Here is a 16,918-nt window from a genome sequence, read left to right as displayed (position 1 = left end):
CCGCAAAAAACAAATCCGCAAAAAATACGGATGACGTCCGTGTGCATTCCGTATTTTGCGGAACGGAACAGCTGGCCCCTAAAAGAACAGCACTATCCTTGTCCGTAATGCTTACAATAATAGGACATGTTCTATTTTTTTGCGGAATGGAAATGCGGACATACGGAAACGGAATGCAGACGGAGTAACTTCCGTTTTCTTTTTTTGTAAACCCATTGAAATGAATGGTTCCGTATACGGTCCGGAAAAAAAACGGAACGGACACAAAAAGAAAATACGCTCTTGTGCATGAGGCCTTATTTAGATCCTGGGAAAGCTGGGTGGCAACCTACGTAGCCTGCACTGCAGCTTTGATAGGCCTAGCAATCCAGCTTTCCCAGAGTCCTGATTAGCGGATGTACTCAGCGATGCAGCAGTGCGGAAAATGAAGAATGTCAGAATATCAGCTCAGGAGCCTGGGAAAGCTGGGTGAGAATCATTACCCTGGGAGAGCAGGGGGAGAAACACACTGACATCAACAATTTGTGATGACTGGAGATGTTCTTACTCTATTGAAAGCAAACATTAAGGGTTCTTTTAGAATGACAGCAAGCAGAGATCTTGAAAATCATGCGAAATTGATACAGGATGTAAACTGGACAGAGCTGTCAGCTGCAAGCTCATCGGATCGACAGCTATAGATCCTGAATCCTCAGATGAGCTGAACGTGTACGCTTACTGCAATAGGGAGAAAAGTGGCCGCCGACCGCTTCTGTTTGCTGCTTATCTCTCGTCAGAACAGAGGATGAATATGTTGAAATCCAGATGTTAGGCCACCGGTATGCATAGAGACTATTGGTTAAAAGCTAATGTTGTGGAGCCAACAGATGCCAGTATAAATATACATGTTCAGATTGGCAGAGGATGCATGTGTACTGCAACCAAGAAATTGCAGTAAACATGCATACTTTGCCAATCGACTGACAAAAAATGTCTGGTGCTACGTATCCCCTAAGGAGCTTATAATCAGTGATTGAAAGGGTTGTCCAATCATCAGCAACATTGGAGACAAGTTCCTGTCCATGAGGAGCTCTCATGCAATACCACATGCTCAGATTGGCAGAGGATGCATGTTTACTGCAACCAAGAAATTGCAGTTAACATGCATACTCTGCCAATCAACAGCAAAAAACCTCTGGAGCTTATCATCGGTGATCAAAGGGTTTATCCAATCATCAGCCACAATGGAGAAAAGTTCCTGCCCACGAGGAGCTGCCATGTAATACCACATTCTCAGCCTGGTGGAGGATATATGTCTACTGCAGACAAGAAATTGCAGTAAACATGCATACCCTGCCAATTGACTGACCAAAAACCTCTGATGCTATCCCCGAGGAGCCTATCATTGATGATCAAAGGGGTTGTCCAATCATCAGCCACATTGGAGAGAAGTTCCTGCCCACGAGGATCTTCCATGCAATACCACATTTCCCCTGTAGTGGTCGCCAGCTGTAATCTTCATTTTTTTTTGTTTTCAGCAGCTGACCACTAGGATGGCTTGCTGTGGAGAAGGGGCTCCCCATTTGAGGCCATCCCTTTAAGCTTTATTTACCCAACATATATGTATTCAGACTCCTGTGACCATCATAACATATGAGCGATAGCCCTCCATGATCTGAACAGCAGGCAATTACGCTGAACCCTCTGGATCAACAGAAGCCGGCATCAAAGTGTTAGCTGCGTCTCGCCTCCTCCCTGACGGGTGAATCCCATGAGACGCAGCGGCGGCGTGTATATTCTTGCAGATGTTTGTGGTGACATGTGCAGGACTCAGCGCTATCGGGCGCACATGGAAGGCAATGAGGTACAGGTTGTGGCTTGCAAGGGTTAAGGAAGGCGAGATAATTACTGGTGAGAAGAAAAGCCGACACCCTGACAGCCAAACTTTAAGGTGACGCGGCCATAATGGGTATGTCGAGGAAATGTGCTGTCCCCTAGAACACAACTAAATATCATCGGCGCATGCACAGGGTCCATCCATGGTACAGTTTATAGTATCCCTAATAGTTTAGAGTGTTGTAAGGGTTAATACTTAGTGTCTCCGGTGGTCTAGGGTGGTGAGGACTGCTGATCTATTTCACTACTTTATATTTTTACACCGGTTCCAGCTCCAGATTTCTGATACAGATCTCTTACTTCCATATTACTTCAAAGACACAATTGTGGTTATCTGCAGCCACCACTAGGGGGAGCTCAATGAATTCAGATTTTTACAGCTCCCTAAAAACTCAATACTGGCTGTATAGTATAGATCTGTATGCAATCAGCTCCCCCTAGTGGCTGACGCACACAAAGAATTTAGCAACTTCTTAGTTGTGAGAAATAGCTTTACAGTCTTCACCTCACCATTCGCTGGCAGCAATCAGAGATCTTACAAATGGTAAATAAGGCTACATTAGACAGTCATTTAGATTTATTTACATATAAGAAGAACCCCCCCCACCTCAGACTTCTACCCCCCTTCATGAGCAGAAATGGAAAAGATCTTTCCTCTTGCTCACTACATTAGCATGTAAAAGGTAGGTTGGATCTGACCAGATGGTGACACCACCCCTCTGTCCTATGATGGCTGTGGAGGGGGATGGGTGGGGGTGGGGGTTGTGATGGGTGGAGGGGTCATACAGGCACTCACCTATCCTGGGCTGATATTGGGCGAGGTATGGCAGAGTGAGCCAGCAAGCCCACCGCCTCAGGTGTGCCCCGCGACTTCTGGCACACTGACATACCCAGATAGGTACACATTGCCGAAAATGGATCAGATTCTACAGCCGTTGCCTGTCAGCCCGGAGATTAATAAGCTTATAGACTTCTGCTGCCGCTTATCAGGGTCAATACAGTCAGATCAAACCCTCCTTGTCCAATCAGATAGAAGATGGCAGCTCAATGCAGAAAGCACTTCACAGTGAAGCTCCTCCTCCTGGACACCTGTAGGAGTAAAAACCTGGCAGAAAACAACTTCCTATTTACACTACTCCTGCTAATTAAAATTACACAGCAGTTATGTTTGTCCTGCTCTCCCCAGCCTCTACCTACTGCTGGCAGCAGTTTAGAATGATGAAAACTGCTGACAAACTCCCTTGCAACCATTCCCCCCAACAAAAAAAAATAAAAAAAGGCAGAAATTCTGGGACATCAAGCGATGACATCAAGCAGTCAAGCATAATTTCCGGGGGTCAAACCTGTGTAATGGTCGACAATGCTGATTAAAGGATCATGTAATGTTAAAGGGCATCTGTCAGCAGGTTAGTCCCTATCAGTGGCATGCCTAGGCTGTTTGGCACCCGGGGCGGGTCCTTTCTCTGGCACCTTCCCCCCACAATACTTTTAAAAAAATCGTACCCCCTCACATTAGTATTGCCCTCATTGTACAACCTTCACAGTAGTTTTGTACAGATGTGTGCCCCCTAACAGTAGTTATGCCCACATTGTGCCCGCTTAAAGTACTTAGCCCTTCATTGTGCCCCATTCACAGTAGTTATACCCTCATTGTTCCCCCCTCACAGTAGTTATGCCCTTTCTTAATAGTAGTAATGCCCATTGTGCCCCCTTTAAAGTACTTAACCCTTCATTATGCCCCATTCACACGGTGTGGGCGGAGCTTATGCAGATTTTCGTGTTACAGGCTCCGCCCACACAGGCCGACAGAGCGATCCGTGCCTGCAGGCTGAATGGTGGAGCGGGGAGAAGTCTTCCTGCCTTCACATTCAGAGTGCCTCGGCCTGAAGGAGGGGAGGAGCGCTGGGAGCTGAGCGGTGAGTGACAGGACCGCAGCTCCCGGCGCTCCAGCAATGAGCGCTTCCATCTGTTTTGATACGCCACTGGTCACTATGACACTGGCTGACCTGTTACATGTGTGCTTGGCAGCTGAAGGCATCTGTGTTGGTCCCATGTTCCTATGTGTCCGCATTGCTGAGAAAAATTAGGTTTTAATATATGCAAATGAGCCTCTCAGAGCAACGGGGGCGTCAACATTACACCTAGAGGCTCTGCTCTCTCTGCAGCTGCTGAGCCCTCTGCACTGTGATTGACAGGACCGGGCAGTAGTAACATCATCACACCTGGCCCTGTCCATTAAAGTGCAGAGGGCACTTCTGCTGCCGCTTATCTCTAGAAAGGAGGGGGGGGGGGGGCCTTTAAATTCGTAGGATGCAGCAGTTTACATAACAAGAGGAAGCCTGGCATGTTCTCTGACCCTGAAGGCTTCTCAAACACGTGGTCACCTCTCACCGAATCTTAAAGGGGTTGTCTGAGATTTTGATATTGATGGCCTACCCTCAGGACAGGTCAATACCAGATCAGAGAGGATCCGACTCCCGGCACTTCCTCTTTCGTAGGCCAGTGACTCCACCACATTCATCGGTCGCGTGACTTTCCTGCTCCTCAGTCTCATTCAAGTGAATGGGCCTGGGCTGCAATACCAAAGTCAGCCACTATACAAGGTACGGCGCTGTGCTTGGTAAGATGTGACAAGGCTGTGGTGCTTCGGTGAGCGCCATGTCCTCTTCAAGCAGCTGATGATGGGGGTCCCGGATGTTGGACCCTCACTGACCAAATACTGATGACCTATCATGTGGATACGTCATCAATATCAGAATCTCGCATGCTCAAGGGAGTGCCAAAAACAGCCAAGCAGGTGAATAGCAAGCAAAAGCCCTATGCAGACAGTGAGCCAGTAGTGAATATTAGAGCTCAGCTCTGGAGTATAATACAGGATGTAACTCGGGATCAGTACAGGATAAGTAATGTATGCACACAGTGACTGCACAGCAGAATAGTGAGTGCAGCTCTGGAGTATAGTACAGGATGTAACTCAGAATCAGTACAGGATAAGTAATGTAATGTATGTACACAGTGACTGCACCAGCAGAATAGTGAGTGCAGCTCCGGAGTATAATACAGGATAGAACTCAGAATCAGGATAGGATAAGTAATGTGTGTACACAGTGACTCCACCAGCAGAATAGTGAGTGCAGCTCTGAAGTATAATACAGGATGTAACTCAGGATCAGTACAGGATAAGTAATGTAATGCATGTACACAGTGACTGCACCAGCAGAATAGTGAGTGCAGCTCTGGAGTATAATACAGAGTGTAACTCAAGATCAGGGACAAGATAAGTAATGTATGTACACAGTAACTCCACCAGCAGAATAGTGAGTACAGCTCTGGAGTATAATACAGGATGTATCTCAGGATCAGTACAGGATAAGTAATGTCTGTACACAGTGACTCCACCAGCAGAATAGTGAGTGCGGCTCTGGAGGTACTATATGTGAAACACACTTACATTGTTTTTGCCTTTCAAAAGGGTAAAAACGGCAGACAGATGCCAGAGATACAAAAGGAAACAACAGGGGCTCAATAACGCACAGTGTTCTGTCGCATTGTGTGAATGGGAATTTGTGACCCCCGTTGTTCCACCTCTGGCCGCTGGCGGGTTGACATGTGAAGGAGGTCATCAGGCAGACGCCCGTATTGTGATGGCGCTATGAATACAGGCTTTGTGGGGGCCGGGCGTATGGTAGGGGTCAGCTGGGAGCCTGCGTCATGTGAAGTCTAGCTAACTAATGCACCAGGAGGTTCTAGTCCATGCGGGATGATGGGAGTGGATGGGTGTGTATGGATTAACCCCTCTACTGCCGACGCTGGCTGGTGATGTAATGGAGGAAAATATGCTCCTGCGCTGGAACGGATCCCAGCAGAGGACGGTTTTCATCCTTCCCTCTACTGGGACCCATTCCCACTCTGTGAGAAAACCCAAATTAAAATTTAAATTTTCACGCAGATCCCACCCAAAAAGCTGTGGAATATACCCCCCATGTGGATGCACCCTAAAGAGAGAGCAAATGGCCCCAGAAAAGCCCCAATTACAGCACCCCCTATAGGCATAGAGCGTATATACACGCTCTGTATACATCAGATCAGTGACTGTCGGGACATGTTGGGAGTTGTAGTTTCACTCCCTTTACCGATCCCCGCATTCAGTATTTGACAGTGGATTCTGCCAGTTTCTAACGTCTACGGCAGGAGTCAGAAGTGAAACTATAACTCCCAGCATGCACCATTCACTTCTATAGGAGTTCTCACGACAACCAAGCAAGTGTGCATGCTGGGAGTTGTAGTTTCACTTCCATTACAGGTCCCCGCAGTATTTGACAGTGGATTCTGCCAGTTTCTAATATCTATGGCAGGGGTCAGCAGTGAAACTATAACTCCCAGCATGCACCATTCACTTCTATAGGAGTTCTCATGACAGCCAAGCAAGTGTGCATGCTGGGAGTTGTAGTTTCACCACAGCTGAATCGCCGGAGGTTGCTGATACTTGGTCTGTGGGGTCAAGAAGGTCGGACGGGTTCAGGCGCCTAGCTTAGGCGGTCGGCCCACACCATGGTACGTACATGCGGGGCCAAAAGGTCACCAGTATAGGTAGAGAAGGGGGGGGGGGGCATTTCGGATTTAGCATTGGGACCAGGAGATTCAGGTTTCACCTCATGCAGACGGATGATGAGGGTAGAACGGATCGCACCCGGACTGAACCCCAACCCGTTATAGCCAATGGACCAATTCACAGACTGATTTTTCCATCATCCGGTCCGCGAAGAGAAAATCCCAGCAGGTACCATTCAAGTCAATGGGTGCATGACAAAAACAAGACCGCACACGGACGCAGTTCTTCTGTGGTCCGTCCCGAAAAATAGTCCTTCATTTTGGACAGATCGCACGTCTGAAAGAGCAGCCGGGGGTGACCGCTCTCCTCCACGTGAGGCGGTTTACCTTTATATTGTAAAGTATATGTATAGGTAAAGGGGTTCTCCGAATGTTTGGTGTCGATGAATGGAAACGTAAATATAGGCTTTAAATAGGTTCAGACGCAGCGGAAATTATGTGACGTGGCCTAATACCGCTCACAGCTGAGGCTTTGTTACAACCGTATCCAGTCCGATACCTTTCTCTCTAGTCTGATACACTGTGACAAACCCTGAAAATGGAAAAGACAGAACGTTTCCAGCAAATTTTTGAAAATTTTATTAGTATTGGACACGACGTGGCGCGCGTTTGTAATTGGTATCTGGCAGCGAAAGGGTTAAACTGCACCACAGAGAATATAAAATCCCTGCCCATTCCTCTCGGAAGAACACAACGAAATTCGTTCTGGTACCGATTAAACTAAAGCTCCCAGGAACCCACAGCCCCCCCACCATGCTTGGCTGATGAGAGTCGTAGTTCATTCACACAAGGGATAAAGGGTTTAATCGATACATAAACCGAGCCCGCGGACTATTTTGCGTCACCGCACCAGGAAAGGGTTAAACGAGCGCCTGTCACCGTGGGGACTCAGCAGAACACCGGTTTCCTGGTCTGCGGTATCCCTCCGCCAGCTCAGGGCCCGGGACTAATTTGCGGAAGAGTATCGCGGCTGCTAGGGGGCGCTGCTGTCACTTGACAGCGCCGTGTGAGGCGGGGGGCAGAGAGGAGCCGCCGGGCTATGGTGTAGGTCGTGTGCTGGTCCATGGAGAAGAGGAGGATGGACTGTCCGGCACTGCCGCCGGGCTGGAAGAAGGAGGAGGTCATCAGAAAGTCCGGGCTGAGCGCTGGCAAGAGCGATGTCTACTACTTCAGGTGAGGGGGGGCACGAAGTGACAGGTTGTAGGGTGGCACTAGAGGTGTGGTGCCCAGGGGGTTTGCCTAGGTGCTGGCCCTTGTCAGGGCCATATGACCTTTTTTTTTACACTCCCCCCCCCATTTTCCGTGTCATATGACTCGTCGAGAAGTGTTAAGGCGATATGGTATTTGTAGTCCGCCAGATAAAGTCGTTCTCCGGCTGATCTGTCAGGTGATCGGGGGCGCCATCCCAAAGACTTTTTTGAGGCATGTTCACACGTCGTGGGCGTCGACGTGCGTCCGGCGCGGTTTTCCAGTTAATCACGTCGTAGACTGATGTTAATAGTCGCGACTTAACTTTCCAGCAGGGGTTACCCCCACGATGACCACTTACCGCCCACCTACAGGATGGGTCGGGGGTCAGCGTGAAAACGACAACTCCCAGCAGGCACACTTGGCAAGCTGTTCTGGGAAGGAAGTGAATGGAGCACGCTGGGAGTTGTAGTGTCACGTCAGGCGGAGGACCTCTGGTGGGTGATACGTTTCTGACCCGTGGTCATGGACGCGCACTCCCGCTCCATTGATTTCTATGGGAGATGACCGACCGCCGCTCCGTTAAGATGGGCGCAGGAGACCCTTGTTCTCTTTATCAGTGGGATCCCCAGCGATTAGACACTCAGTGATAAGTAATCATCCCAGGACAAACCTTAAAGGGGTATTCCTATTTTAAATATTTTTGACATATCCGTGGTGGTCCCACATATCTCCAGAACGGGACCCCCACTGCCGGAGCGGGCTCTGCTACACTGTTTCCGTAACTTCCATAGCAGTGCTGTAAGTGGGCGCGGTGTCCTGGTCCCGAGATCGGAGTTCCCCTTTAACCACTGTGTAATGTAAAGTTTGGCAATTTTCTAATTTACTTTGCGCTTAATTTTCTCACGATTTTCAAGGTCTCTGCTTGTTATCAGTGAATGGAAACTTTCCTAGAACCCCCTACAGACCTCATTCTTCTCACAGCTGATTACAGTGGTGGACCCCTTGGCAAACCGCCTGAACTCCAGACCGATACATGTTCCCTCCGTTGATACATTGTAACAAAATTGCTGTGAGAGGATTTCGGGCTGGATACAACTGTAGCAAAACCTCAGGGGTGAGAAGTGTTAGGGCCTCTGGTCTGGACAGGTTTTTCCGCCTCTGGGTGTAAACAAGAATGCTTCCATTCACTGACAGCAAGCAGGGATCTTAGTGGTGAGGAACTGAAACCCAAAGCAAATCAGAAGGTTGTAGACATTTTCATGATACGTTGATTTAAAGGGGGTTCCTCATTTCTCTATGGCAGGGATCAGCAACCTTCGGCACTCCAGCTGCTGTGCAACTACAACTCCCAGCATGCACACTTACTTGCAACTCACATAAAAGTGAAAGGAGGATTCTGGGAGTTGTAGTTTCAGAACAGCTGGTCCCTGCTCTGATCACTGGGAGAAGGGGGGCGTGGGGTGGTATTGCTGCAGCCCCATCACTATTTTTTTTTGGGGGGGGGGAGCTACCATTGTGTCCATATTTAGTCTGCCGCCTTAAAATGTAGTATTACGCTGTGCCCATTGAACTCAATGGATGGTTGTGCCAAGTGCTCAAGAGACTGAACAGTTAGCTCTAGATCGGGGGTCCTAATTTTTGAGTCCCCCTTTATGGCCATCCATAACGCATGTGGACAGGGGCTCCCCTGACAATACTTACCAAAAAGCTGTTAGTGTTGGGCATGAGAGGGCACGTATGCTGGTGGGAGGGTGGCATGGTGCCCGGGGGCGTGGACAGGATCTGTGCAGTCCTAGAGCCACATCTAGAAGGAGGGTGGCCTTGGTGGCATGGGCTATATTTGGTCTCAGACCCTTGTGTCTTGGGGGGCGTTCTCTGCCCCGTTCCTTGGCAGACGGTGCGGTCTACAGTGGGAATGCATGTGGCAGTAATCAAGACCTGATGGAATATGAGAGGGGGCTACGCGGGAAAATCCAGGGTGGTCACCTCCGCTGGAAGGGCTCAGGGCGAACCCATCCCTGCTCAACCAGCGTCATGATGATGGAAGATGAGTTGCAGTACCCTGGCACGACCACTGCACACTGGGTGGCGCCTTCTGCTTACGCCTCAGTCAACTTTTGTTGTTTCCAGCGACTGCTGCAAACAGCGGTTTGGTGGGGGTGCCGGGTGTCGGACCCCTCCACCGATCAAACTGTTAGATCCGACCATTAAGACCCCCATAGATCACAAGAAGGGGGGGAAGAGTCCTAAATCCCTTGTTTGAATGGAGCGACCTCCATTCAAAGACTATGGGACTGATGGAGGCCGCTGAGCACTGACCAGTGCCAGAGGTCAGACCTCCATGGCACTCCTTTAAGGCTGTACACACATGCATTGGGGTGACCCGACTGCCCTTTGCTCTTGTCCGGTGGACGCCCCTCAGGGCAGACATGCTTCCAGCTCCTCATAGGCGTCCTTGTTCCCCTCGGTTTGGGTATGAGTCTTTGCAGGTGTCTACATGGCTTCTGCCGCCCCCAGATGCCTAACGGTGGGCAGATGTATCGGCTGCAGACACCTTCCCGTGATTGTTATATGACGTCGGACGGGTGGATGAGTCACCAGTCACGCCCCGTGTCCTGTATTGATGATAGGAGGGTGGATTTATGGCGGGCGTGGCCCTTTCATTTGACTCTTCTCCTTGTCTTCGTTCTCTGTCTTAGGCCTCCTGCACGCAACCTTACCCCTTTTCGCGGATCCGCTAAATACAGATGCTGTCCGCACTTTTCGCGGGACCCGCCGTAAAGAAGCCTTTGCTTGTCCGCAAAACGGACAGGTTCTGTCATTTGCAACGTTGTTGTTTTTTTGCGGACCCACAGAAAACCTTTTTTCAGCAGATCGCACACAAACCAAAATTACGGTGCTGTGCATGAGGCCTTCCTTGTGACGTTTTCACGTGAGCTGCGGACCCCCTTCTGAACAGACAGGATGGACAGGGCTCGTCTTCATAGACCGCCCCTTTAACTAACCGACGAGGGTCTTGATTATGGGACCCCCCTCTTCATGGCTGCAAATTGTATGAAAATGGAGCATCCAAAGCAGACAACCCTTATAAGAAATAGCGTACGGTATTATTTATTTGCTCGTGAGGGGTGACGCTTCAGGGGGGCAGTGTCTTCTCCTGGGCGGTGGGGATCAGCTGTGATGGTTGGAGGCTGCACGTCTGCTCTTAAGTTTAGAAGCGGCAGAGATCTAATCCCCGGACGCTTCAGCAACAAAGACCGTTCATTGCAGCATGCGGGCGACATGTTGTAAGAACGGCGATCTCAGCGGGGAGTCGCCGTCTGTTTAAAGGGGCGGTCCGAGTGTTTAATACCGATGGCACAATAGGTCATCAGTATGTGATCTCTGGGGGTCCGACACTCGGATCAGCTGTTTGAAGAGATCTCGGCCCTCCATGAGTGCTGAGGCCTCTTCTAGCCCTAGTGACGTCACGTTCATCGGTCACATGACCTAGGAGAAGCTCCTTCAAGTGAATGGGTCTGAGCTGCAATACCAAGAACAGCCACTATACAATGGACGGCGCCGTGGACAGGATATCGGGTCATCAGTATCAGAATTTCCACTGTGGGATTTTCTGCAGCAGCAAAGTCATGCGGGTTTTGGCGCGGTCTCTATATTGCAAATGGCGCCGGAATCTGCCGCGGAGGTTTTCGGTAGATTACGTTGCGGATATGTGCAGCAGATTTCACCCTTTGTAATGCGGAAATTGAAATCTGTAACGAATCCGCCCGAGATTTGACTAGTGGTGCGGATTTTAAAGGGGGTTTCGATAGCTTGTCAAGATCTGACCGGTGGGGCTCCGTCTCCTCCGCCGATCAGCTGTTTGAAGAGGCTGCGGCCTACTCCTAGTCCAGGGATCAGCAACCTTCGGCACTCCAGCTGCTGTGAAACTACAACTCCCAGCATGCACACTTACTTGCAACTCACATAAAAGTGAAAGGAGGATTCTGAGAGTTGTAGTTTCAGAACGGCTGGAGTGCCGGAGGTTGCTGATCCCCTGGCCGAGGGCTAGCTCAGTCCTATTGAAATGAATGGGCCTGAGCTGCAATACCAAGTACGGCCACTATACATCATATGGCGCTGTGAGGAGGCTGCAGAAACGGATGATGTCTGTAAAGCTAGAGAGTCTTTTGTGTGGTGTGCGCGAAATGTCCAGATAATGTTAAAAATGTTTTTATATTTCTGCTTTGAAGCCATCAATTAAAAATACCAGAACCAAGGTTAATTGCATAAAAAAATATAATTATTTTATTTATTTTTTTCTTCTCCGGGAGAGGACAAGGGACGGTTATAGTAATGTAAACTGAAAAAAATAAAATAAAAAGTATAAAACAGCTCCAGTACTGTACGGTATTTTTCTTCACCTCCACTTCTGATTCATTTCTTTCCGTCACAGTGGATGTGCGCAGTATAATGTGCTGATCTCCTCTGTGCTGCTGTCATACACAGCCCGGCCCCCGATGACTACTTCACCCCTTCATGTTGTAGATGTCTTTTGTAATGACCTCTGCAATTACTAAAAACATGGCCGCTTCTTTCAGAAAGAGCGCCACCCCCTGTCCTGCAGGTTGTGTGTGGTATTGCAGCTCAGCCCCAGTCCCTTTCAATGGATCTGCAATACTAGATGCGACCCATGGACAAACGTGGCGCTGTGAACCCCTGTGTCATGCTCTGCCCCCTCAGACCCTGCACAAGGCAAGTCCGAGTTCAGACGCCTCGTTAAAAAAATAAAATAAAAAAATAAATCCACCGACCTAATCGGCATGCGGTGGATTTGACCGTCCATTCACGTGCATCGTGCGGCTGGACATTGTGACTTAGCTCATGGAAGCTGCAGGAAATCCTCCAGGTCTGAACACGGCCTTCAGTTTTCTTCATGGAATCAGTCACTACTACTGGATTAGGGCTCGGCGACATGTGTGTGTATGAAGATCAGGCCTCGCGTCTGCTCCGATCCTGGGCTTATGGGTCTGTAGGCGCTGTGTGTGTGTCTACTAAGGCCTTGTTCACACTCATTGCGTCAGTGTTTCGAAGCCAAAATCAGGAGTTAATGCCCATTGTGGGCCCCCTAAGTGCGCCCTCTCTTTGGTCCCCAGCGTTCCTCTGCTCTGCACTTAGCGCCAATCCCCCATCCCCTTAATTGACAGGGCATCTCACCGGGCCCCTGTACCACCAGCTCATGCGCAGTGCATCTGCTTCCTTCAGCAGCACAGATGACTACTGGACATGTACGGATGATGTCATCCTCAACATTAAAGAAGCCAGGCGTCTCCTCCTCCAGGTGGTGGATGATGTCATCAGCGCATGCGCTGCTGGGGAAGCAGAGGCAGATGTTATGATGGAGGCAGATCACACAGATATTTGGCGTTCCTCGCGGGCAGAGTCACCCTGTAGCCTTATGGTTCACTTTTATTTGTTCACATGGCTTGGAAAGCCTCACCACTACGTGTAGGTGCTAAGACGGCCAGTGAGGGGTTAATTGTTCAGTTCTTCTGGGCATCCCATGATGAAATCCTGCAGCAGCAGAGTCATTAGGCTATAGACGATGTCCGGGGTGATTCATCGCTTCCCCATGTTCTCGCTTACAGTAAAAGGACCGGAGATCTACACCAGTGACCGTCCTAATGTCCTCAGTCATGGTGATCACACTCAGCTATTGTTCTTTTCACCTAACATCTCACCATCCTTTGTGGAGTGGAAGTCGTGGACACTAAGCTATTCTTCCTCACCCCCCCCACCCCGTCCCATACACGCGTTCGCTCAGTTTGGGCGTGCATGCCTGTGTTTTCAATGGGGGAGATGGGAATAAACCATTGCCATACGCCTCTGCCAACAACTTACGTCCTGTGGGTCAAAGAATCGGGCAAGCCCAGCGTGCCCAACATCTGCCCTCATGGCAGTCCTGAAAGAAAGGTCTCCTGTTCTGGACCCTCCTCTATCTGCTGTCTAGACCAGTGTTTCCCAACCAGTGTGCCTCCAGCTGTTGCAAAATGACACTTCCCAGCATGCCCGCACAGCCAAAGGCTGCCCGGGCATGCTGGGAGTTGTAGTTTTGCAACAGCTGGAGGCACACTGGTTGGGAAACACTGGTCTAGAGGGCCAGGTGGTTCTGTGCGTTAAGAAGCGTAATACTGAATTTGTCCTGCGGGGGCGCTGTGGGGGAATTGAACGCTTGCTTATGGGCTCACTGACAGGTTACAGCTGATTGCTGGGGGGATTGGGACAGAGCAGCAGGACTCTCTGGGACCAGCATATCTTTGAGAGACCTTTCAACCCCCTTTTTTTTACCTGCAGAGGCGCTATTTTATTAGAGGGCACCTAAGAACAGCTGCTCGCGGTCAAAGTGCAAAGACTGGACAACGAAGACCTAAAGGATAATATAAAAAAAAAAAAACATTTATTGTAATTCAATTATTTTTTTATATTTGTCTAATGTGACGGGAAGTCGTCTCTGAAAGGGGTCTGGAGAGGAATCGTCAGCCCGGCATAATGAGCGGAGCTGCAGCCGCTGTCGCGGACCCTCTGGTCACTATATATTAGTAGTCTATCATGGTTGGCCGTTTTACATCGTGAAGAAATTTGTGAAATGAGTGGTCAAATTTAAAACTTAGCATTTAATGAACGTAAATTAGAAAATAGGTCCCATGATATTTAGATAACATATAAATAAATAAATATGGAGCAGCACGGCAGTATATCACACAGGATCTGATGGTGCACAAGGTGGAATAATGCAATTAAGTGATGCTCGGCGGCACCAACAAATTATAGTCAGGTGGTCCTACCGCTTCGATGTGGCGCTCCAGAGACAACGAATCACTAGCCGGTGTTGATTGATGAGCACACCATAGCTAGCGACAACTGTATACTGCAGGGTGGTCTGTAGTACTGGCTGACCCTAGTGATGCCCTAGAGCCCTACAATGGCCTATGTGACCAGATGGCGGAGACCGCCACCAGTCACCTACAGGAACCTCACCCTGGAATTAGTGCGCCCTGTTTGGCCCTTGCTTACCTGGTCCCTACACGCATGTTTCGCTAGGGGATGAGTAACAAGCTCATCAGGGGAAAAGCCGGGAGCTTGGGCTAAGTCTGTGCACGGAGGGCTGACAATGGTGTCAAGCATGTGTCCTGCACAGAGAAAAAATCACACCTTGATCCGGATGTGGATCAGTGTGGTATAGGGGAAAAGGGAATTAGGATGAAAAACCCCTCTCCTAATAACCAGTTCAGGCGCATAGGTTGATGTAACCAGGTTACATCAACCTATGCGCCTGAACTGGTTATTAGGAGAGGGGTTTTTCATCCTAATTCCCTTTTCCCCTATACCACACTGATCCACATCCGGATCAAGGTGTGATTTTTTCTCTGTGCAGGACACATGCTTGACACCATTGTCAGCCCTCCGTGCACAGACTTAGCCCAAGCTCCCGGCTTTTCCCCTGATGAGCTTGTTACTCATCCCCTAGCGAAACATGCGTGTAGGGACCAGGTAAGCAAGGGCCAAACAGGGCGCACTAATTCCAGGGTGAGGTTCCTGTAGGTGACTGGTGGCGGTCTCCGCCATCTGGTCACATAGGCCATTGTAGGGCTCTAGGGCATCACTAGGGTCAGCCAGTACTACAGACCACCCTGCAGTATACAGTTGTCGCTAGCTATGGTGTGCTCATCAATCAACACCGGCTAGTGATTCGTTGTCTCTGGAGCGCCACATCGAAGCGGTAGGACCACCTGACTATAATTTGTTGGTGCCGCCGAGCATCACTTAATTGCATTATTCCACCTTGTGCACCATCAGATCCTGTGTGATATACTGCCGTGCTGCTCCATATTTATTTATTTATATGTTATCTAAATATCATGGGACCTATTTTCTAATTTACGTTCATTAAATGCTAAGTTTTAAATTTGACCACTCATTTCACAAATTTCTGTTTGATTCTAGGTGGTCACCCAACATTATCTAATTGTCATTTTGTGCCGTTTTACATCGTACCTATTAAGCCTACAATTTTTACAGATGAGTGTTTTGGTGGATTTTACACTTACAAAAGGATGAAATCCGCAACGAACAGACTTTAATTGATACATATTACTTTTTCTTGAACCTGTTTTTATTTATTTTATCATAAATGAACCAGTTTTTTTATTTATTTATTTTGTTCTATTTTCTGTACATAATTACAGGGGCGGGTCATCTTACATGAGCCGCTGTCAACAGCATTCATAGCCACATGGACCCTAGAAACCTGTTGTCTGGAGATGACTCCTTGTCATTGTGCAGGGAGGGGGAGGAAGCGAGCTGTGACATTACCTATTGTGAATGGTGGGTTCTGCGTTATTGCTATATAGGTGTGGACTGTCAGTATAATCCTGACTGTAATGATAATAGGATGACTGCTGAGGAGTGATCTCTCCAGGACAGGAAGCGTTGGTGGCCTAGTGGCCATTGTGAAAACAAACTAAAGGACTTTTTTACTTACCGGTATATAAATTTGGATGAGAAAAACAATCACCAAAAAAAGTAAAAAACGATTCATGTTCAGACTTGATCTAAACAGGTCAATTTTTGGATGCGTATTGCATCCCTTCCCGTGCGTTCTTTTTTTTTCCCAGTGAACGGGTCAAATTCGGCCGCAGCCAGTTGTCTCCTCCGTCGCTTCCTTTCGTTTGCATTCTCCCCATTGTCTTCCATGTTGATGTATATGTTAATTTACACTTCACTACGTCACGGTTTGCTATATCCACAGTCCGGGGGGCTGGTTTGGCGGTTGGGAGGGCTACACCATTGTCCGCCCATGTTTTGGCTTCTAAGACATGAATGACCCCATTCATCCTATGCACAGTCAATAATGGCTTTGTGACATCCCAGGGGAGCGACGTTTTGTTAGATTGACTCCTTTCTACGGGCAGTGAGTCAGTAAACGCATTATCAAGGCTCCGGCCACTGATCACATGTGGACACAAGGACTAGCTCTGAAACCTGAGCCGCATCTCAATTGCACAAGTAGGTCATTGGCTATAAGGCTGCACATGGCCAGGCCTCCCTGCCTAGGACTCCTCGTGTCCCCTCCATCAGCCAAAGAGAGTCCCAAGTGCCCAGCTGGACGAATGAAAGCAGTGAAACCTGCTTTTGCTTTCACTTTCAGCTGCATTCACTGCCATTCCTTTTTCCAAAAGCTATATCTTCCGATGTAATTGAT

At 48.9% G+C, this 16,918-nt stretch overlaps 1 protein-coding gene across 1 annotated transcript in view; it reads left to right on the top strand.

Moving 5' to 3' along the window:
* Positions 1-7,466: 7,466 nt before the first annotated feature.
* Positions 7,467-16,918, top strand: part of LOC122939226 (methyl-CpG-binding domain protein 2) — a 38,859-nt gene continuing 29,407 nt past the window's right edge. The window contains exon 1 of the mRNA XM_044295263.1: positions 7,467-7,659. Coding sequence (XP_044151198.1) covers positions 7,550-7,659 — 110 coding nt within the window. The 5' untranslated portion in view covers positions 7,467-7,549. The remainder of the gene's footprint in view (positions 7,660-16,918) is intronic.

Source organism: Bufo gargarizans, chromosome 5 (assembly GCF_014858855.1).
Source record: "Bufo gargarizans isolate SCDJY-AF-19 chromosome 5, ASM1485885v1, whole genome shotgun sequence".
Lineage (NCBI taxonomy): Eukaryota > Metazoa > Chordata > Amphibia > Anura > Bufonidae > Bufo > Bufo gargarizans.
Note: the sequence above shows the minus strand (reverse complement) of the source record. Positions and strands in the feature narration are given on the sequence as shown.